We start from the raw sequence: 24,827 nt of genomic DNA, 5'->3' as shown, positions 1-24,827 counted from the left end.
AAGGGGGCAGAATGCATGAGGAAGGGTTGGGGGAGGCAACAGGGTCAAATAGCCGAGAGTCGGGTTTCACATTCTTAGAGCCTGGGCGATAAGAAAAAGAAAAGTTAAACCTATTAAAGAATAGCGCCCACCTGGCTTGACGAGGGTTCAGTCTTTTGGCTGTCCGCAGATACTCAAGATTTTTATGATCCGTCCAGACCAGGAATGGGTGCTCCGCCCCCTCCATCCAGTGCCACCACTCCTCCAGGGCTATCTTGACGGCAAGAAGGTCCCAGTCTCCAATGTCATAATTACTCTCCGCAGAGAAAAGTCTCCGGGTAAGGAAAGCACAGGGGTGCAGCTTGTTATCCCCCGCGGACCTGGGCTATCTTGACGGCGAGAAGGTCCCAGTCTCCAATGTCATAATTACTCTCCGCAGAGAAAAGTCTCCGGGTAAGAAAAGCACAGGGGTGCAGCTTGTTATCCCCCGCGGACCTTTGGGAAAGTATTGCTCCAACTCCCAAATCAGTGCCTTGAGAAAAATCCCTTTACTGGACAAACGGCAATACGGTGGCCCCTCTGGCCCATGCTAATTCTCTCCCAGTGAGTGAGCCCATAACAAAGGCAATCTTAGCTCTATCAGTCACATACCTAGAGGGTTGCTGGTCGAAAAACTAAGGAGCACTGCATAAGAAACGACCTGCACGTTCCCAGATCTCCAGCGTAACGCTCCGGGGAAGGGACGTGTGGCTCCCGGGAGCCAGCGTCGGCCTGGGCAGGAAGCAGAGAAGGAGCCGGGACCTCTGGGACTTCCGGGTGTAAGGAAACCTGATGGAGCTGCTGTCCGAGCTGGTCCACGTTGGTAGAGAGGGACCTGAGGGCCTCCATCATATCCTTGAGCAGTTGGTCATGATGGCCCACGAGAGCGCCTTGAGAGGCAAGAGCCTGACGGACAGAATCCTGGCCTGCTGAGTCCATCTTGGTCGGTTTGTACTATCAGGAACTGGTACCACGGAGGCAGGACCCAATAAGCAGACACAAGGTAGTTTCAAAAGGGCAAGCTTTACTTGTGACACCACTCAACGACATCAAAAGACAAACCGACACAGGACAGGGAGTTGACACAGACTAAATACACAGGGGAACGAGACACAGGTGGAAACAATGAGGGCGAGACTTGCAATCACACAGGAGGGCGGCACACGAGGAGGGAGGCGCCTGGAACAAGAGACAAGGTGAGTGACAGACAACACAACGGAGCAGACAGTGAACACAGAGCTACCCAGAAGGTCTGGGTGTAATACGTGTCCTTTAACTCCCACGTGAAGCAAATCTCACGGACTGCATTTTTTCATCTATGTAACATTTCAAAAAATCTGGCACATCTCAAAAAGGTGCAGAAAAACGTTGTTACTTCGAGACTAGATTACTGCAATTCCTTATATCAGGCTTCTCTAATAAGTCTCTTTAGTCCCTCCAGTTAATCCAGAATGCTGCAGCTCGTGTACTCACAAAAACTAAGAAAAGAAATCACATTACTCCTGTATTAGCTGCTCTTCACTGGCTCCCTGTAGAATCAAGAATCACATTTAAAATTATTCTCCTCACCTACAAAGCCATGATTGGTGATGCACCATCATATCTTAAGGAGCTTGTAGTACCCTTGTAGTACCATATTGCCCCACTAGAGAGCTACGCTCACCAAATGCGGGACTACTTCTGGTTCCTAGAGTCCTAAAAAGTAGGATGGGAGTCAGAGCCTTCAGTTATCAAGCTCCTCTTTTATGGAACCACCTTCCACTTTCAGTCCGGGAGGCAGACACAATCACCTCATTTCAGAGTAGACTTAAGACTTTCCTCTTTAATAGTGCTTATAGTTAGGGCTGAATCAGGTTTGCCCTGGTCCAGCCCCTAGATAGTCCCCCAGCCTGCTATAGGCTTATAGGCTGCTGGGGGACGTTTTAGGATACACTGAGCTCCTATCTCCTCTTCTCTCTCTCCTTATGAATGAATTTACATCTCTCCATTGCACCTTACTAACTCTGCTTCCTCCCCGGAGTCTTTGTGGCTTCACGTCTCATAGGTTCCATTGGACCTGGCTGTGTCTGATGCCTTCTGCCTTGTGGGCCGGCCTCCTGCCATGGCCCTGCTGATGCCCCCACCTCTCCCATCAGGGTGTGAATGGGTGAATGATGTAATGTAGAGTTAAAGTGCTAGAAAATTAGCTATACAAGTACAGGTCCATTTACAGTACTCTGTGATGGAATGGAACACCATCTAATGCATGTTGATCCATTAGTGGTCTATTTAACATTAACTGGATACTTATTCATGCATTGTCTTCTTCTATTTCCTGTCATGTTCTACACACAGAACTTATTTGCAGCATCTGCGTATTGTTATAGTTGTGTTCTCTTAAAGAAATGCAAACTTTGAGATGTTGAGAGAAGGAGCTGGGAAATGAAGCAGCAGATCACTAGAACCTGAGCTACTGGTTTTAAACCAGGAATATAAATGGCAGACATATTCCTCCGTTCATGGAATATTTCACACCTTAAAGAGTGAAAGAAAGGACAAGAACAAGACTCAGAAAGACAATCTGACAAAGAATAGAAGTGAATTCAACGTGCACTAGCCTTTTTCTATATCATAATAATAAGTGAGAGAAAAGCATTCCCTAAAGTAGTGCATATATTGTCCATTTTATCTGTGAGTATCTGCACTTTGCAGACCTGAGCAAAGAGGACAACAGAGCTATAGAGCTATGGGACTAAATCCCTTGAGGAGCACTGATCTATCCCAGGAGGTCCAAGGGACGAGCAAAAGACCAGTCTAAAGATGTTCATTCTTCATCAGACAAACCTGAGAGACACTTCAGGAGGCAGGTTTACACATGTACTCATGAGACCTCTATGCTTCAGTCACCAAATCAAAGACACATGTATGTTTGTAGATGATAGTCTATCAGCTTTTGAACATGTCCGCATCAGCTCTGCTCATACTGAGCTTGAATACTCTGTGAAGAAGACCTGGACCTCTGAGAACAATTGGCAAAGAAGGAAGTCATTGATGTTCCAGCATCAACCCTTTTCAAGGAGGGGGCTGAAGGTCCCAAGAGATGGTTTCACCCAGCTAGCAGTGGGCTTCTGCGGCTGAGTTCACACCAGCATCATTCAGACCTCATTCAATCAGAACACTGGTGATGTAGCACAGGGAGCTCCAGGAACCTTGTTAGGTTAGGGGACTAGGTGAGATGCAGGTCCCTGCCTTTTCTCCTTTTTTGGGCTACTTCTGACTTGTTAGTTATTTAGATAACAATAAAACTATGATAAATTAATGAGAAACTAATATGATGCTTAGACATCTCACAACATTTCTCAAAGTCTCATCAAAGTCTTATCTGTAATTTAAAATACAAAGTTGAGAACATGTGGTCACCGTATCAACACTGCAGGATAGAAAGCACAATGTGACGGCTGCAGACAAGAGAGTTTGGCTGACTCACCCTGCCCTTTGTGTTGGCCGGCCTGGCATGGCGGTTGAACTCAAGTCCTGGGTCTCTATGATAAACCTTCACATAGGAGTGGGATGTGATGTTTCTAGAAGCAAACAGAACACACACAGTGTCAGTTTAATGTGTGACATCCCACAAAGAGAATAAATGGCTGGAAAATGGTGCTGTATGTAGAATCACCATGCACATGTGTGCTAAAAGATTATTAAGATTTAGATTCAGTTCCAGTTTGAGCATGTTAAAATCAGCGAGTGGTGGAAGGGATCAGATGTGATCTCTATGAAGAGGCAGATTGGTCACTCTGTCAGGAGTAACAACAGAAGAGGACAGACATGCAGTAGATGTTGTTAGTACAGATCTGACAACATAGTCCAATTACAGTTTAGTAAATCTAGTTAGTTTGTAAACGTATATGAAGAGAATGGATCCAAAAAGATGTCGAGCCACAGCACCTCCACCATGGAGACCTAGACAGAGGACACACTCCTCCACCAACAAGAGACAATGCTCACATAGCTCGGAGATAGAAACACAGAGAGAGAGAGAGAGAGAGAGAGAGAGAGAGAGAGAGAGAGAGAGAGAGAGAGAGAGAGAGAGAGAGAGAGAGAGAGAGAGAGAGAGAGAGACAGACAAGGACAACGTGGACACACAAGAGACCAAATTGCTCCCAATGTTTAGGCCATGAGTGGCTGCCATCGGTGTGTAAGTGTGTGTCTGAATGGGTGAATGATGGGCTACTTGTGATGCACTTTGTCATCAAATCAAGTGTATTGTAACAATAATACACAGTACAGCGAGGTGAAATTCTTCAATGCCTAGCTGCAGAACAAATCCACAAAGTGTAAGGTTTTGGTTTACTACTGCTTTAATCTCAGTAACCTGCCCATCACTAGTAGCCCGCACCCAGGACTACAGAAAGAAGTGAGCTTTTAGCTTTAGGAAATGAAATGTTTGTGTGCACTGCTGTTCAAAGGTCTGACTGAAGAGGTTTAACCTGAGATTTGTTCAGCTGATATTTCAACAGTGCTAACCCTAGACTCACCTTCTATTTCTAATGAAGAAGAGTTCATTCCAGCGTGTACTAGGCTGCTTTTATTGTGAAACTCTTGACACTAAAACAGGAAGCTTTTCCAGTTCAAATCGAAGCTTCCAGTTTCTTTGACTAATGACTGCTGATTTCTTCTCTTCTCATTCAACTGTTGCTCAGAGGATCTTTGTTTCTTTTACTTTTCAATCTCATCTATTTGTGGGAAGAAATTTTGATGGGCACTGTTCAGACATACTTTTAGGTTCACCCTGTTCTGTTTTACAGTAATGTAGGAGATTCCCATGTTGGTGTACTTCAGTATGTCAGTTTAACTGTCAGTTACTGCTTCATAGCCTCACCTGATGTCCTCCAGGTCGTAGTAGGCGTTGCAGTTGTTATCTTTGATGTAGATGGCCATGTTGGGAGACTGCAGCATCTTCATGGTGAGCTGGTGAGGGAAGGCGGTGACCAACAGAGCCTCCAGAGCGTCCTGACTCCTGATCTCAGTCGGCATTCTGACCTGTTTTGTCTCCTCCCCATACTGCAGGTACAACACACCTGAAAAACACACACACACACACACACACACCCACACACACACACACAGGGCTTTAGTCTCTCCCAGGACTGTGCAGTGTGATTGTACTGACACATCTGAGTTCTATCTGTGGCATCATATCCTCTGTTATGGAGCAACTGAATGCACCATAATGCAGCTAGTGACTTTGATTGAGTTGAAAAGAAGGACATAGAGAACATTTACCTAAAGCCTTAAATGTTATCACAGAGTTGAGCCAATAACTCTATGAGTATATAAAAATGGAACATTGAATAATGTTCCATTTTTATATACTCATAGAGTACATCCAATTCAATTAAAAAAATCAGAAATTACAAATTTGCCTCAGAGGGCTTTACAATCTGTACACATACGACATCCCTGTCCCAGGATCTCACATCGAATCAGGAAAAACAAAAACAAAAACTTTCACAGGGAAAAAAGGTAAGAAACCATCAGGGGAGCAAAAGAGGAGGATCCCTCTCCCCGGATGGACAGAAGAAATAGATGTCATGTGTACAGAATGAACAGCGTTACAGAGTTACAACACATTCAATGAATATGACATAAACTATGAATAATGAGTAGTAGGCGTGGACCACGATCCAGATTTCCAAAATCCATGAAACAGAAGGCGGTAGAGAGGAGGGCCATCAGCAGGGCCATTGCATTCTAAGTTTTACAAAGATGTTATTTATTGACGGTTTGTCAACTTTTCATCCGTTCTTTAAGATTCTGACAGCAACCACAGGTTTGATCACAGTGGGCTATCACTGCCTACAACAGATTAAATAACCATGTAAATATGTGGATGCTTTTCAAAACTAAACTTTGACGGGACAGTTTTTTTTTTTCCACTCATGTATCTGAATATGAAAGCTGTGTGTGTAGCAATTAAACCAAAGCCATCACTTGCAATTACTGAACTCTACTGCATGTATTGTACTGCGTTTCTTTACAGAATTCTACTGCATTTCTTAACAGAATTCTACTACGTTTCTTTACTGAACTCTACAGCATTTCTTTACTGAGGGGGCGTGTTTCTTCACGGACTATCTGAAGCTGTGAAGGACGAACTGGCAAGCTCCAATAAGCCTGGTTCGTTAGAGGAGCTGATAAAACTCACGATCGGGCTGGATAATCGGATACGGGAGAGACGACGTGAGCGGAACTACAGGTCCCAGGGGGCGTTGCCTGTGTGTGGGTGTGTACCTACCAGGTGGCCTCGCTCTGGTCTGGCCACTTGACCAGCCCACAGGTAGACTTGATCTTGCTCTACTGCCCCTTGTAAAGGGTACTGTGGAGGGCAGTATCTCTCCATCAGACATGGTCTCTGAAGCCAGAGGGTCCTGCTGCTCCACCAAGTCCAACACACCTGCACAGAAGGGGCTTTCAGTGGAGCTGGGACTCCTCACCTGGATGAAATGAAAAAGAAGAAAAGAGCAGACTGAATAACACTAGGATTATATTGGTTTCTAGTCCTGCAGGGAGAATAATGGCATGGACAGAACAGTGAGCTTGAATGATGATTTTTTTTAAAGGTCAAAATGTTATTGTTACAAGGAGACAACCATTTTCACAGAAGCTTATTCCACTGCTGTTAGGCATCACAGGAAAGCTTCATGGATTTCATTTTTATTTCTATGTATTAGTCACGACCAGCACTCTATCCACAGTGCTTGTCCACATTGTCTGTATGTCTCTATGGTGACATACTCTGACACAGGTTCATTTTCTTCTCTTCACCTCAGGGTAGTTCACTACACTACAGTGGCTTACACTTGCAATTCAGTTAGTCAAAACTACTGATAAATACACTACAACTACTCAGGGTGACGGGCCTGTCGTCATTTGATCCTGTGATGGAGGATTTCTTTGGGACCGGGATGATCATGGAGTGCCTGAAGAAGGAGGGGACTTTGCACAGCTCCAGTGACAGACTTTGAGGCAGGAGGGGGACACAACGTCTGGGACTGGAGCCATCCTGAACTTATGTCTGTGAAAGAGCATACTCACATCCTCTTTGCAGATCCACTTCAGTAGCAGTTAACTGGGATGTTGGGTCTAAATAATGGCACTTTGGCTAAGCAGCTGCCCTGTCAGCTGGAAGGAGCTGGTGCTGTACTTGCTTGGTTTCAAAACAAGGCTTATATTTTGACATTGCAGAAAGCAAATTGATGTGTTAAAATGAGGGTTATAAATTTGTCTCATGAAAGAAAGCAGATCAGCCACAGCGGTTATCTGTTTATGAACAATAAAGTAAGAGTACATTTTTGCAACAATATTATACCAAAGGTAGGACATGTTCCTTCTAAATTTCAAAAGTCAGAGTCTCAACCGCTCGACTCTAAGTGTTCTATTTAAACAACCTAAAGTGCATGGAGCGAGTGCATTTGGCAAGAAGTGACACATTTTCTGCAGTGGAAATGTTGTTTATGAAAGGCTAAACACCAACAATTGTGGATTGAAGCAGAGTGTTTCATTAACATCTTAAGAGATTTATGATTGGTAAAAAGGTTTGTTTCTATGTGGTGAATGGTAAAAATAGACTGGACTTGTAATCAAAAGTAACCAGAAGAGGAGTCATACAAAATAACCTCATAAAGGTTAACACCACTATTTCAGCAGTGCAACAAAACAGGAGAATTAAATGAGGACTCCTAAATGTTAGATATCTGTCATGTGAAGCTGTATTTGTAAATGATTTAATATTAGACAATCACGTTGATTTATTTTGTCTTACGGAAACCTGGCTGAGTGATGAAGAATATGTCAGCCTAAATGAATCAATTCCTCCAAGTCATATTAATACTCACATTCCTCTAGGCACCGGCTTAAGAGGTGGAGTAGCAGCCATCTTTGACTTAAGCCTATTGATAAATCCTAAACCTAAATTGGACTACAACTCATTTGAAAGCCTTGTTCTTAGTCTTTCACATCCAACCTGGAAAACATTACAGACAATTTTATTTTTTATACTGTACCGGCCACCAGGTCCATATTCAGAATTTCTATCAAGTTTAGTCCTTCCCTTTCCCTGCATTGTTGGACTCATTGTTGGACTCGATTGGCTTCGGTCAGTGAGTACAGAAACCCACTCACTGCTTTGGCCACACCCTCAACCTTGTTCTTGCATGTGGTATTGACATTGAGCATTTGGAGGTCTTCCCACAGAACCCTCTTCTGTCAGACCATTACCTCATAACTTTTGAGTTTATACTCCCGGAGTGTACACCGTTAGTCAAAAGTTTCTACACCAGATGTCTAACTGACAGTGCTGTAGCTAAATTTAAAGAAGTGATTCCTTCTGCATTTGATTCAATACCACGTCTCAATGTGACGGAGGACTTCTGTGCTAACTTTAGTCCGTCCCAGATTGATTATCTTAATACTCATAACTTTTGAGTTTATACTCCCGGAGTGTACACCGTTAGTCAAAAGTTTCTACACCAGATGTCTAACTGACAGTGCTGTAGCTACATTTAAAGAAGCGATTCCTTCTGCATTTGATTCAATACCACGTCTCAATGTGACGGAGGACTTCTGTGCTAACTTTAGTCCGTCCCAGATTGATTATCTTGTCGACAGTGCTACAGGCTCACTGAGAATGACACTAGACTCAATAGAAGAAGACGGTGCGGTAAAGGAGGTTTGCTCCCTGGTATAACCCTCAGACCCGCAAACTAAAGCAAACTTCACGAAAGCTTGAAAGCATATGGCGTTCCACCAATTTGGAAGAATCACACTTAGTTTGGCGATATAGTTTTCAAACATATAAGAAGGCCCTCCGTAATGCCAGAGCAGCCGATTACACATCAGTAATAGAGAAAAATAAGAACAACCCCAGGTTTTTCTTTAGCACTGTAGCCAGGCTGACAGATTCACAGCTCTTTGGAGCCGTGTATTCCTATAGACCTCAGTAGTAATGACTTCATGAACTTCTTCAATGAAAAGATTCTAAATATTCCAGGCAAAATTACCATGCTGTATACTATGATGTATATTTGGATGGCTTTGACCAATTGTCTTCAACGATTTCTACTTCTAAACTTTCTACCTGTCTCTTGGACCAGGCTGCTTAAAGACATTTCGCCTTTAATTGGCACCTCTCTGTTGGATATTATCAATGTGTCTTTGCTAACAGGCCATGTACCACATTCCTTAAAAAAACTGTAATTAAACCTCTCCTGAAGAAGCCCACTTTTGATCCAGAGGTGTTGGCTAACTACAGACCGATCTCTAACCTTCCCTTCCTCTCTAAGATCGTTGAGAAAGTAGTCGCAAATCAGTTGTGTGACTTTCTACATCAGAATAGTTTATTTGAGGAGTTTCCGTCAGGACCACAGCACAGAGACAGCACTGGTGAAAATCACTAATTACCTTCTAATTGCATCAGATAAAAGACTCATCTCTGTACTTGTTTTGTTAGACCTTATTGCGATACCATTGACCATGACATCCTATTACAGAGACTACATCAGTCAATTGGCATTAAAGGTACTGCACTAAACTGGTTTAAATCCTATTCATCAGATTGATCTCAATTTGTATTTCTAAACGCTGAAGCCTCGATGAACACCGACATTAATCACGGAGTTACACAAGGTTCTGTGCTTGGACCAATTTTATTTACCTTATACAGTATATTCTTCCTTTGGGCAATATTATGAGGAAACACTCCATAAACTTTCATTGTTATGCAGATTATACTAATATCTATCAAGCCAGAAGAAACCAAGCAGCTCGCTAAACTTCAAGTATGTCTTAAAGACATACAAACTTGGATGATCTGCAACTTCCTGTTGTTAAACTCAGACAAAACTAAAGTTATTTTTCTCGGCCCAGAACACAAAAGAGCTACACTAATTCCTACGATTCAAATGTTTGGAAATACTTCCGTTTTAAAGAGAGAAACCATGACACATGCAATTTGCTAAATGTGCCGTTCTGTAAAAAAGTACATTATGAAACACCTGTTTGTGAAATGTTATTTGTGTATTTTATGTACTTCACATAGGAACAGCACCACTGCTTTTCACTGCTCAGTTACCCTACCTGCTGGAATATATAGATAGCATAGATCACATGAGTCAAACTCAAGGCCCGCGGGCCACAACCGCCCAGTGAATGAATTATCTTTGGCCCGCATGATAAAATCTATTAGAGCTGGCCCGCCGGTATATCGCACGCACCACCATAATACTACAAATCCCACAATGCACTGTCCGTGTGTCGGCACGTCAATCGCGGGACTTGCCCTACCACACAGAGGTGTGATGGCTAAGCCAGGGAAAGGTGCTGGAAAGATTTTTCCAGATGCGTGAGGAGATCTGTGAGTTCATGGAAAGCAAAGCGCACAACAGAGCTCCCAAATAAAATGTTTCTGTGTGAAGTGGCGTTTCTGTGTGACATCACAAGCCACCTGAATGCGCTTAACCTGCAGCTTCAGGGGCGGAGCCGTGTCATCACTGACATGTACGCTACAGTGAGGGCTTTTAAAACCAAGCTGCGCCTGTGGGAGACGCAGATGCTGCAGGAAAACTTGAGCCATTTTCCGCACTGCCAAACAATGAAAGAGCAGGTCGCTGCCTTCCCAACTACACCATTTGCTGAAAAACTTGGCATGCTTACTGACTTCACACGGCGATTTGCCGATTTAGAAGCCCAAAAAAGCAGGTTTGAACTGCTCAGTAATCCATTTGCAGCTGACGTGGAAAATGCACCAACAAACGTCCAAATGGAGCTGATTGAGCTCCAATGTAGTGACACACTGAAGGCAAAATATGAGTCTGTGGGCGCTGCAGAGTTTCCACTTTTCATCCCCGACACAATGCCCCAGCTGCGCTCCCAGGCTGCTCAAACGCTCTCTATGTTTGGCAGCACATACTTGTGTGAACGACTGTTCTCTTTGATGAAGATAAACAAAACTTCACACAGGACTCATCTTACTGATGAGCACCTTCACTCAATCCTGAAGATTTTCTCAGCTCAGAGCCTGACCCCAGACATTGATGAACTTGTATCGAAGATGAGACACCAAGTGTCTGGCTCAGACCAGTGAGCATCATAGAGCAGCAAACGGCGCTTTGACGCATTTTCAGTTTTTAATGTAATTTCATTTTTGCATTTTTTTTCTCTTGCTACTACAGGACATTTGATTTTTCTTTTAAGTAAATTATTTTTGGCTGTTGTTTGTCTGTAGAAAATGTTTTCACTTGAAATTACTCTGGAAAAACTGCAGATAGAGCCATAAGCAACATAAGCAAATTGATACGACTTATCGTATCAATTTCTTTATTTCGGCCCACTGTGTGTTTGAGTTTGACACCCCTGGCATAGATGAAGACCATGTGTGCTGTTTATATCAGGTCTGTATATCTGTGTGTTGCTATGTGAATATAGCAACACAATATATATGTTGTTATGGATTATTGTGTGTATATCTGCATGTTTTGATATACTGGCTTAGAAGACAATATCCCTCTGGGACAAATCTATCTCATCGAATCTAACATCCGTTTGCTAACAGTAGTTACTGTACATTGCACTCGGCGTCATTGTTAATCCTGCATTGTTTCACTGTCTCCAGTCATCTTTTATACCACACTAAACACATAATGGAGTGGTGTTTTTTGCACTTGTGTAAAGACCAAGTGCTTCATTTGTTGCTTGCCAAGAAGAATCAATCATCCTTAACGGCATTACATAATATTCTTTTCCATCCGTCCATTACTGCTTATATGCTATTCAGAGATTTCTGGTTCTTCTTTCAAAAGGTGCAATATCAATACACCAGCACGGTATATTCAGTGACTAGAATCTACATTTTTGTAGCAAGGGTAGTCAGCTATCCAGGAACTCCCTCAATCTTGATCTACATGTGGACTGCCACCGGTGACAGGACTGATCGTAGCAACTCCTGACTCCAGGTTGGCTACTCTACTCTTGAAGTGAAGTCACAAAGACTCCGGGGAGGAAGTATAGTTATGAGCAATGGAGAGATGTAAATTCCTCCATAGAGAGAGAGAGAAGAGGATATAGGAGCTCAGTATAATGCAATCTCTGTTCATAGTTGTTGTGAGTACACGAGCTGCAGCATTCTGGATTAACTGGAGGGATTTAAGAGACTTATTAGAGCAGCCTGATAATAAGGAATTGCAGTAATCTAGTCTAGACGTAACAAACGCGTGAACCAGTTTTTCTACATCTTTTTGAGACAAGATGTGCCTGATTTTTTAAATATTACGTAGATGAAAAAATGCAGTCCTTGATTTGCTTCATGTGGGAGTTAAAGGACAAGTCCCGATCAAAGATAACTCCGAGATTCTTTACGGTGGTGTTGAATGCCAGGGCAATGCCATCTACAGAAACCACATTACCAGATAATTAATCTCTAACTTTAGTTTTGTCTGAGTTTAACATCAGGAAGTTGCAGGTTATCCCTGTTTGTCTTTAAGACATGCTTTCATTTTAGCTAGCTGGTTCATCTCTTCTGGTTTGATCAATAGATATAATTAAGTGTCATCTGCATAACAATGAAAGTTTATGGCATGTTTCCTGTTAAAATTGTGAAAAGACCAAGTGCTTCATTTGTTGCTTGCTTCAGAAGAATCAATCATGCCTCAGTGGCCCCGCCTCTTTCGCGATGCCTCCTGCCTAATGGGCCGGCCTCCTGCCTCCGTGGCCCGCCTCCTGCCATGGCCCTGCTGATGCCCCTCCTCTCTACCTCCTTCTGTTTACATGGATTGTGGAAATCTGGATCGTGGTCCATGCCTACTACTCAGTATTCATAATTTCTGTCATATTCATTGAATGTGTTGTAACTCTGTAACACTGTTCATTCTGTTCATTCAGATATATTGATTCTGTCTATCCGGGGAGAGGGATCCTCCTCTGTTGCTCTCCTGAAGTTTTCTTAAATGTTTCCCTGTGAAAGTTTTTTTTCCCTTTTTTTGGGAATTTTTCCTGATCCGATGTGAGGTCCTGGGTCAGGGATGTCGTATGTGTACAGATTGTAAAGCCCTCTGAAGAAAATTTGTAATTTGTGATTTTGGGCTATACAAAATAAACTGAATTGAATTGAATCTAAGATCTGTTATGCAATCTCTGGTGATGAGAGATGAGCCAGGTAGCTCTTTGGTCAAACACAAATATCTATTCTTTCTGTGCTGAGAAACATGTCGCTGCAGCTAGCTGTGGAATCTTCAACTGAGAAAAAGAGTTTACTGCTTTAACTCAAAGTGCTTTAACACTACATGACATCATGAGATGTATATACACACACATCTCAATACCAAACAGGCATTTATACACTGATGGGAGGAGCTAAGGTTCCACCTGCACATCAGCAGTAACTAACATTTATATACCTTCACACAATGTAGGCACAGCTACGGGAGCAATTTGGGGGTTAAGTGTCTTGCCCAAGGACGACCTTACTTACCACTGAGCCACAGTATAGCAAGTAGAAACTTTGACTATACTGTGCTGACCGGTAGATCCTAGAGATGCACTTGTGGGTCGCCTGCCGCACACATGATAGTTTTACGTCGACACTGCAGCACAGACACAAGGTGACGGTGATTGAATAAGACAGAGAAGACAAGATTATTATCTGTCAAAATAAGTTAATTTTGTAACAAGGAACTGAATCAGACAGTTAGTATGTAGTAGTTAATTGGCATTGTGCCGCTCACAGTGAGTCTCCCGGCAGCACATAGGTAAACAGCTACTGAAGGTTGTGTTGTCTGACATGGTGAGTTCACGCTCAACTCGCTAAAATGGGGCAACGGTAAATGAAGTACATTGGATAAGAATGTCTTAGCTGGTGTTTGGTAATTTATCAAGTCATAATTTGTAACGCTATGTTGTGTAATACACATGCTATCTTGTATATAACATATAGATGTCTCCATCACGTTTATTTGGCCAAGATCCCAAGCAACATTACACCACTGTAATGTTGCTTGACTGTTCCACCCATCCATCCATTATCAGCCGCTTATCTGGCGTCGGGTCGCTGTGGCAGGAGGCCCAGCAGGCCGACCCAGGCTTCCCCCTCACCCACAACATTTTCCATTCTAAGGCCAGCTGGAAGAAATAATCCCTCCAGTGTGTTCTGGGTCTTCCCTGGGGTCTCCCACCGGTGGGTTGTGCCCGGAAAAACCTCCAGTGGGAGGCGGCCAGGAGGCATCCTGATTAGATACCGGAACCACCTCAGCTGACTCCTTTCGACACGAAGGAGTAGCGCCTCAACTACGAAACCCTACGGAGGAAACAAATTGTGGCCGCTTGTATCCGAGACTCGTTCTTTTATTCACGACCCAGAGTTTGTGACCATAGGTGAGGGTCAGAACTCTCTCATCACTCGGGATGTGTGAGAAGTTCTTCCGGAGGTGGAAGTTGAGCCTTACTCCCTGGCAGGGAGGCGACCTCCTCGTTATGGTAATATAAATTGCATACACAATTGTAAAATATGAATGCTTATCATGCGTTATGTCATTGCAATGATCCACACTCTGCAGCCACTGTATTGGTGCAGCAGGTGGTCTGTTAGCTATAATTAAAAAACTCATATTCTGATTTCAAAAGAAAGATGAAAAGTTGTCTATGAGAGTGAAGTTTTTTGTAACTTCCTGTGGGATCAGCATGCACATGTCACACGTACAAATTGTCATGTATGTTCCAAGCAGCTTCATTGGAATAAACTTCACACAGCAAAATATTATGATGTAGATCTTTAGGATTGGCTCTGGACATCTCTAATGTACAATATAATCTGAATCTTCTTTATTTTGTAAGGCAATGGGTCAATTCTTCTAATTATGCTTTTTACATATATTTTAAAGTCTATTTGCAGGAATATACCTTGCTCTTTCAGCCACAGTAGTAAAGGCAGCACCTTAACTGTCAGAACTATGTACAGTGCCAACTATTAAGGATTTAGAGCAATAAGATCAATTTTCACAAAGTCAACACAAAGGCCAGCCATCCTTTAGTCAACAAACAGACGTGTCAGAACATGTTGAGCGATCTACCTGGATGAATTAGAAAAGACTCAGAGCTCACCAGTATAATCAGGATTCCAGAGAAGTATCAAGAGTCAGAGCTCACTATTACAACCAGGACTCCAGAGAAGTATCAAGACTCAGAGATCACCAGTACAACCAGAACTCAAGAGAAGAATCAATAATTAGAGCTCACCATTACATCCAGAACTCCAGTGAAGTAATAACAGTCAGAGATCACCATTACAACCAGGACTCCAGAGATTGATCTGGAGTCCTGGTTGTATTTAGAGCTCAGCAGTACAACCGGGAATTCAGAGAAGTATCAAGTCTCAGACCTCAGCATTACAACCAGGACTCCAGAGAAGTAATAACAGTCAGAGATCACCATTACAACCAGGACTCCAGAGAACAGTCAAGACTCAGAGCTCACCAGTCGGATAAGTACCTCATATAACCTTACCTTTAGAGAATAAACAGTGAGGATTTGAAAGCTGCATAGGATGAGTGTGAATGACACAGCTAATGAAGGGCTCTTAGGGTTAGAAGCTCCTTCAGGCCTTACTTATCTGTTTTACAATGTACACATATGTGCTACACACACATCCTGCAAATGACTTCATAGGATTAATGCTGTCATGAAGCTCTGTGATGAGGGAGGAGCTTCTATAGTGGAGGTGGATGTCATGAAAGGTCACACAGCAAGCAGGTCATCACTCAAGCAGCTACTCTGTGTTTAAAATGAATCAGTCTGGCTCCATCACATTACAAGTAACAAGCTACATGATGACAGCATCAAGGGAAATAAATGTGGACTGCCTGAGGCTCTCAAACCTAAAGACATGGAACTCACACACACAACGTGTTCCCTACCTTAAAGGTAGGTATGAGGGCCACTAATTACAGACCTTAGGGTTGTTGACGAGCCAGATTACTTTGTCCCCATGCTGAATTTAACAGAAGGACTGATGATGGTTTTTAGTGCCGTCATGTGCCACTAGAGTCACAGACCAGAGGTAGAAGAATGTGTCTTGTCACTACACTTCAGCAGTATAAGTACATGTTAAGATGACCATCAAGGATAATAACTTATTTTCCATTCCAACAAACCTCAAAGCCAAACCAACAACTAGTGTTCTAAAGGAAGCTACTAATGCTTACTTTTGACAGGTCAGATTTAACAAATGACCATAATGTTCTGATTTAGCTATTTTATGTGTAGGCTAATATTTGGTGAGCTAAGATGTTAGCTCTGGAGCCTCAGCATGAAAGCAAAGCTGCTTGACATCATGATGATGACATCAGCTGTTTCCAGAAATTTTCTATAAAAAGGTAGGACACCTGTATCTTACCACTAACTCTTATTTGGTTTAGTGCACCAAATAGTAAGCCATACAAACACAGATCGACAGACTGCTCACTGGTTTCTCTCTGACCTGGGAATCGAACTTCATCAGCATTGTTTGAAAATGCAACACAATATAACTATTTCAATCAATTTGATGATCATGAATGAAGAGGGTTTCATGCAATTGTCAATATTTCAGTAAATATTTGAACACACTTTGTCAATGTTTCGATAATGATATGATAATTGTTTCTATATTGATTTCAAATCATATTATATCATATGAGCCACATAAATACAACCAAGCATGAACATAAGATAAAAACAGGCTGTATCTGAAGAACTATTATGTTAGTCAGACTGCTATTACAGATAGTCATGACTTGGCCACACTGTAATTATTATGACTCATCATAATGTATTCTCAAAAATTTCAAAAGTAGTTAACCTTTTAAACACCAACATATTTGTTTGGCCTCTGCACAAAATAACATACTCAAACTAAAAAAGGGTGTATCCCCTCTACCACAAGGGCTATTTCAATAATGTTGGTGTTATAATAAAAGGAAACACTTGTGAGAATACTTCAGATGTGTAAATATCAGCCTATATGTTACTGGTTAAGATTAAATGAAGATGGCAGACAGCACAAATTAAAAAAGTTACAGGTTCACCTTGTAAAAAGCACTCATTATTATGATTATCTCTTTTGAATGATGCAGCTCAGAGGTTTAAACTTCTTCAAAATCCTAGCACAATATATGAACAGTGTCTCTGCAAAGTTCTACTTTGAAAAAGTGAAGCAGAACACAATTAGAGCCGTGTTAGTAAAAACAGTCTCCAGCGAGGTCTCCAAAATGGGCATTTGGGCCCATTGGGCACCATCTGTGCCATTTGAGTTTTCCTCATTTTCCAGGACTATACATCTCACTTTTATATTACTAATGGGGATAAATACATGCAAATAACAGCATAACATTTAATACAAATGCATTTTCTTTATCCAATCTTCAAAAGGTAAGCAGAATTTGCGGAACGTAAAGCGATTTGTGTTACTGTGTTCTTTTGCTTGGATCTCTGCTTGGTTTACAGTTCATCACCACGCAACAATGGTGCTAACTCCGGTGATAAAAAGACTGCCGGGAAACGGATAGAAAGCAATTCCACAAGTCGGCATTTGATTCAGACACTCGTGTTTGCTGTGTTGGAAGAACTCCGAACGGAGCTGCGTTGAGTTAGGTGCTGCTTCATTCACTTTGGAAGCTGTGGACCATTATCACTAATCATAGCAAAAGAAGATTGCAGGTTTTGAGCACACAGCAAACAACCCGCAGCACGACGCATGTACACAGCAGCTCGTTAGTCCGGCTCGGCGTGCAGAGTCCGGCTTTCACCTCCAGTGAAGCAGAACAAGGAGGACGCTGCCGGTTAGTGTGTGGTTACTTTCTAAAACGTCTTTCATGTCAAGCTGCTTCAGTAAGAAGTTCTATTCAAAGAGGTTCAATCGGGCTTACCTTCGAGGCAGAGGCTGCCGGTCTTGTTGATTCTTCTACTCTGGCGGACTTTCTGCTCAGAGTCAGGTGCACTAAACCCCACCTCTCTCTGTCACAACAGAGCTCCACCTCAGTACATAAGGCTGGCTTTACCAGTCGGACTCGCAGAACAGTCCCTCAGACAGCAGTCTTATTAGAGTGAGGAAGGACAGCTCCGGTCCGCCCCCCTTTCCTCACTGCAGTTGACAGCAGCACCTCAACACAGACACACACACCTACAGACACAAGTAAACATACACACACACACACACAGACACACACACACATTCACCTACACTTACACACACACTTACAGACACACATACACACACCTACATATACACACACACATACACACACACAGACACCTACAGATACACACATACACACATATACATATACACACACACACACACATACACATGCATACACAGACACACACACACACACATAAACACACACACACACACACACACACAAAAAGCAAGGAATTGGAATTAAGCAAGCTATGCCTTACATACAAGCTGTCTTACCACAGTTACATGACAGTAGTTAAGGTAATCTAGCGTGTGGTTTTGTCTCTATGTATGGTAGGCAATAGTTTAATAGCCCCATTTAGAGTACTGAAATCCCCTTACAGTCATCAGAGCACATCTGCACATGACTGGGACATAAGAGAACAGAGGCTCCCTGATATGTTTTGGAGGCCCTTCCTTCCCTTCATAATATACCACGACAACATTTATTCAGCACTCCAGCAACAAATAGTAAATGGAGCCACTCTCTATCAGTATACAGAATATCAAGCTTGATATTCGAGTGCCCCTCTTGCACCCCTAACTGTGCCAAATCATTGTGTACATTTTTTACCCCACATTTATTGCCAGAAAGGGGAAATTGTAATCATTCATAGCAGTGATGACATGTACATTGGCACTGAATGAGTATTATTGTGTTTGATTTATTTTTAGTGTCTTTTAAAGAACCGAACCTATTGAAGTAGTAAACATAATGCATTTATATAACATTTTTCTAGTCTTAGCCACCATTCAAATTGCTTTACAACACAAGCCAGGCTGATGCAACTTCCTCATTGGGAGTGATAAACATTTGCACGCACACTTACAGCAATATCTTTCCCAAGGGTACTTTAACATTCGGATTGCAGCTTCTGATTAGTGGACGACCGCTCTACCTCCTGAGATATGTAAATGTTGTGCTTGATATTTTATACCTTCAGAAGTGTTTTATAAGTTTAGGTAAGGTAAGGCAAGACAAGTTTATTTATATTGCACAACAAGAAGGCAATTCAAAGTGTTTAACATCAAAAGACAAAGTGCAAAAGAAACACGTTGTAAATGGACATGCAAATATGTCAGTCAGTTAAGAACCAAGAGAATATAAAAAAACAAGCTCAAATAGAATAAGACAGGTATGAAATACATAAATGTACAGATTGTATGTGTACAGATTGTAAAGCCCTCTGACGCAAATTTGTAATTTGTGATATTGGGCTATACAAAATAAACTAAATTGAATTGAATTGAATAAATACAGTCTATTGAGAATGACACTAGACTCGATAGCCCCTCTGAAGAAGAAGATGGTGAGGCAAAGGAGGTTTGCTCCCCGTAAACTAAAGCAAACATCATGAAAGCTTGAAAGCATATGGCGTTCCACCAATTTTGAAGAATCACGCTTAGACGTTTTGCCTTTAATTGGCACCTCTCTGTTGGATATTGTTAATGCGTCTTTGCTAACAGGCCAAGTACCACATTACTTCAAAGTAGCTGTAATTAAACCTCTCCTAAAGAAGCCCACTCTTAATCCAGAGGTGTTGGCTAACTACAGACCAATCTCTAACCTTCCCTTCCTCTCTAAGATCATTGAGAAAGTAGTCGCAAATCAGTTGTGTGACTTTCTACATCATAATAGTTTATTTGAGGAGTTTCAGTCAGGATTTAGAAAACACCACAGCACAGAAACAGCACTGGTGAAAATTACAAATGACCTCCTAATTGCATCAGATAAAAGACTCATCTGTGTACTTTTTTGCTAGACCTTAGTGCTTTGTTCGACACCATCATGACATGGTATTTGTAAACGATGAAACCTCAATGACCACCAGCGTTAATCATGGAGTTCCACAAGGTTCTGTGCTTGGACCAATTTTATTTACCTTATATATGCTTCCTTTGGGCAACATTATCAGGAAACACTCCATAAACTTTCATTGTTATGCAGATGATACTCAATTATATCTATCGATCAAACCAGAGGAGACCGACCAGCTCGCTAAAATTCAAGCATGTCTTAAAGACATAAAAACATGGATGACCTGCAACTTCCTGATGTAAAACTGAAGTTAATTTACTCCTCCCTGACCACCTCGGAGATCAATTCTCTGGTGATGTGGTTTCTGTAGATGGCATTGCCCTGGCATCCAACACCACTGTAAAGAATCTTGGCGTTATCTTTGATCAGGACTCGTCCTTTAACTCCCACGTGAAGCAAATCTCAAGAACTGCATTTTTTCATCTACGTAACATTTAAAAAATCAGGCACATCTTGTCTCAAAAAGATGCAGAAAGCTGGTTCACCCGTTTGTTACTTCTAGACTAGATTATTGCAATTCATTATTATCAGGCTGCTCTAATAAATCTCTTAAGTCCCTCCAGTTAATCCAGAATGCTGCAGTTCGTGTACTCACAAAAACTAAGAAAAATTAAAGCTGCGAGCAGCAATGAATGGGTCCTCGGTCACCCGCGTCAGTCGGGGGCGCCGGCGGGACGCCGAACCGCTCGGCCGACGAGAACGTTGTACGTTTTACCGTTTGTCACGTCGACTGCGAGTGAAAATAAGCTCGCCGATATCCTCAGGCCGCGACTTGTAACAAGCACGACAAGTTTTGGGCAGATTCGAGCAAGTCCAGTTGAGCCAGTAGGTGGCGCTCTGACTGACTGAAATTAGACTTGTCAATATCCTCAGGCCGCGACTTGTAACAAGCACGACGAGTTTGGGGCAGATTCGAGCAAGTCTAGTTGAGCCAGCAGGTGGCGCTCTGACTACGACTGAAATTAGACTTGTCGATATCCTCAGGCCGTGACTTGTAACAAGCACGACGAGTTTGGGGCAGATTCGAGCAAGTCTAGTTAGGCCAGCAGGTGGCGCTCTGACTACGACTGAAATTAGTCTTGTCAATATCCTCAGGCCGGGACTTGTAACAAGCACGACAAGTTTGGGGCAGATTAGAGCAAGTCCAATTGAGCCAGTAGGTGGCGCTTCAAATATGAGTGAAAATAAGCTTGTCGATATCCTCAGGCCGTGACTTGTAACAAGCACAACAAGTTTGGGGCAGATTAGAGCAAGTCCAGTTGAGCCAGTGGGTGGTGCTTCAAATATGAGTGAAATTAAGCTTGTCGATATCCTCAGGCCGTGACTTGTAACAAGCACAACAAGTTTGGGGCAGATTAGAGCAAGTCCAGTTGAGCCACTAGGTGGCACTTTGAGAATGTGAACAAATACATGCACAACGTCTCTATGTGAAGTGTAGACCACATTGTGTAAATTACATGTGAATCTGATGCATTTTAGGCTCATTTGTTTTGGCCAGTAGGGGGCGCTTTGAGAATGTGAACATATACATGCATCATGTGTCTCTACGTGAAGTGTAGACCATGTTGTGTAATTTTCATGTGAATCTGATGCATTTTTAGGTTTATTTGTTTTGGCCAGTAGGGGCGCTTTGAGAATGTGAACAGATACATGCATCACGTGTCTAGACCACGTGTAAATTAAAGGTAAAAAAAAAAAGTTATGAAAAAATTTGCCCTGGCCTGGATTTGAAAAAACAACTCTCACACTCAAGTCATGTGTTTTATCTCACTGCGCCACCGGTTTGCTAAAAAAATTTGATCGGAACTCATATAGCTAGAAAATATTAGTGTCTAAAACTTGTCATTTTATTTTTTTAGTAGGTGTTCCAATGACAATTTCAAATGTTTCCTCTTGGAAATGTGTTCAGGGCTTGACTGGCATCATGCATGATTATTTTTGGAACGATTGGTTTAGTTACAGCAACAGTCTCGCATAACAAAAAACAGAAAGTGGAATTTGGTGAGAGTGGGTGAAAACAACGTTTTTTTGCAGAATAATCATGCTCAAGGCCTTCTGATCATCCTGGAAAGAAGATTGAAGTCGATCTGATCATTTTTGTGGGAGATAACGTTAAATGTATAACGGCGAAAAGTGCCAAAAACGAGTTAAAAACGCTAAAAATGGGCAACTTCAGCGAATTATTGTAGCGCCCCCTAGTCTTCAAATCTTACACAACTTAACTTGCAAAAAGATTATTTTTGCAAGTTAAGGCATGCCATGTGCACATAGGAAAAAAAGTTTTTGAGTAATTAGTCTCAATAGTGTTGAAGCTATGAGCATTGAAAAACAAGACACGCCCCTAAGATGTTCATTGGACCATAGATCCTTACCACAATGAGATATACAAAAACGGCTGACATATTCTACGTCATCTGGCTTCAATGATTTGATTGATATCAGGTTTTGTTGATTTGGACCAAGCATGTAGTTAAGAAAGTCAATTAGGTGTTTTTTTCACAAAATTCAAAATGGCGGAAAATCTAAGTAGGCGGACCTTAGGGGTCTGAGAGGCTTTTTTGTAGAGCAGGTGGATATGGACATGTGTGAAAAATTTCAAGTGAATCGGACATTCTGGGAGGGGAGTCGCTGGTTAAAATTGGAGGGGAGAGCAACTATGAATTGCAAAAATTTGACTCCTTGATCAGATGGCTATTTTCACCAAGCCTGACAAGCGTGCCAAATATGGTTAGTTTTAAAAATATCTACGTGCCCCAGAAATGCTCCCAATGTAGACAAAGCAATTTCAATAGGGTCCTCTCGGACTGACTTTGTCAGTCGCTCGGACCCTAATGATCACATTACTTCTGTATTAGCTGCTCTGCACTGGCTCCCTTTAAAATCAAAAATCACATTTAAAATTCTTCTCCTCAACTACAAAGCCTTGATTGGTGATGCACCGTCATATCTTAAGGAATTTGTAGTACCATATTGCCCCACTAGAGAGCTGCGCTCACTAAATGCGGGGCTACTCGTGGTTCCTAGAGTCTTCAAAATTAGGATGGGAGCCAGAGCCTTCAGTTATCAAGCTCCTCTTTTATGGAACCAGCTTCCATACATTGTCATATTCATTTAAATGTGTTTATGTAACTCTGTAATGCTGTTCATTATGTACACATGACATATATGGGACAGGGATGTCGTATGTGTACAGACTGTAAAGCCCTCCGAGGCAAATTCGTAATTTGTGATATTGGGCTATACAAAATAAACTGAATTGAATTGAATAGTTTGGCGAGATAGTCTTAAAACATATAAGAAGGCCCTCCGTAATGCCAGAGCAGCCTATTACTCATCAGTAATAGAGAAAAACAAGAACGACTCCAGGTTTCTCTTTAGCACTGTAGCCAGGCTGATTGAGAGTCACTGCTCTGTGGAGCCGTGTATTCCTCTAGACCTAGAACAGAAGAAGGAAAGCAGGAGATCGTGGTCCATGCCTACTACTCATTATTCATAATTTCTGTCATAATTATTGAATGTGTTGTAACTCTGTAATGCTGTTCATCTGTACACATGACATCTGTTGCTTCAGTCCATCCGGGGGGAGAGATCCTTCTCTGTTGCTCCCCTGAAGGTTTATTCCATTTTTTCTGATCCGATGTGAGGTCCTGGGACAGGGATGTCGTATGTGTGCAGATTGTAAAGCCCTCTGAGGCTAATTTGTAATGTGTTATTCTGGGCTGTACAAAATTAACTGAATTTAATTTAATTAATCTCACCTGTTCTCTCATGCAGTTCTGTTGTCCCAAGATAATGGCAGCATTGTGAGGATACTTCTGCCTCAGTTGGTCCAGGAACACCTCCTTCTTCCTCTCCACAAAGTGCTGCATCCTCAGGCTATCGAGCTGGCTGTCCCTGATGCTGGCACGAGCAGCAGTGATGTAGCTCCGAGGTAAGGTGCTGGGAGAGCGTGGAGCTGAACCACAGGCAAAGTCTGGGTTACTGAGCAGGCTGCTGTCTGTGTGCGGTTTCTTCTGCAGCGGACGCTCAGTGCTGCTGTCCACAGCAGTAGAAGAAAATGAAGACGAAACTCTGGATGGGTTGTTTCCTAGATCTGAGTGGAATGGAGAGAGAAAATGGTGATAGGAGAGTACAAAGGAGGACAGAGAAAAAGGAATTGATAAAAAAAAAGAAAATGTTGGACAGGACAGAAGAAAATACAGGGATAAAGGGGACAGAAAAAACAGGATGAAATATATAGCTACAACATGTATGTGTACAACATGTACACTGTAAAACATTGTAAAACATTGTAAAACATTGTAAAACACTGTAAAACACTGTAAAACATTTTAAGTCAGTTAAACTTGCAAATGAAAGTTCACCTGCTGCCTTGAAAATGCAAGTTAACTCAACTTGAAGATTTCCTTTGAGTCAACTGAGAAATTAAATGGCATTATGTTGATTTAACTACAATGTTCTAGTTTGGTGTGGCTATGCGAAGCAGCCAGGCTCAACGATTCTTGCTGCAGCAATAGGAATTGTTGTTGTTGTTGTCATAACCAATGCTTGACCCCACACATCAAACATCCAAGATCAAAGATGTTTTGGAAAACAGTATGGAGTGACAATTTGCCCCATTGCACCACTTCGTGCTGCATGGTCTTTTAGACTCCAGAGGACAATAGGCGTTATTAAATTAAATAAATCACCCATAATTCAATGTAAATTCAATCAAATTTTTTCAAATGTATTATAATCATCGAA

General features: G+C 42.1%; 1 protein-coding gene across 1 annotated transcript in view; it reads right to left on the bottom strand.

The window, feature by feature from the left end:
- Positions 1 to 24,827, bottom strand: part of LOC117746271 (sickle tail protein homolog) — a 96,404-nt gene that overhangs the window by 48,996 nt on the left and 22,581 nt on the right. The window contains exons 2-6 of the mRNA XM_034555309.1: positions 23,840 to 24,174; positions 17,949 to 18,074; positions 6,296 to 6,494; positions 4,880 to 5,078; positions 3,485 to 3,578 (exon numbers count right to left, since the gene is read on the bottom strand). Of these exons, the coding sequence (XP_034411200.1) occupies positions 3,485 to 3,578; positions 4,880 to 5,078; positions 6,296 to 6,494; positions 17,949 to 18,074; positions 23,840 to 24,174 (953 nt within the window). The remainder of the gene's footprint in view (positions 1 to 3,484; positions 3,579 to 4,879; positions 5,079 to 6,295; positions 6,495 to 17,948; positions 18,075 to 23,839; positions 24,175 to 24,827) is intronic.

This window comes from Cyclopterus lumpus, chromosome 17 (assembly GCF_009769545.1).
Source record: "Cyclopterus lumpus isolate fCycLum1 chromosome 17, fCycLum1.pri, whole genome shotgun sequence".
Taxonomy (NCBI): domain Eukaryota; kingdom Metazoa; phylum Chordata; class Actinopteri; order Perciformes; family Cyclopteridae; genus Cyclopterus; species Cyclopterus lumpus.
Note: the sequence above shows the minus strand (reverse complement) of the source record. Positions and strands in the feature narration are given on the sequence as shown.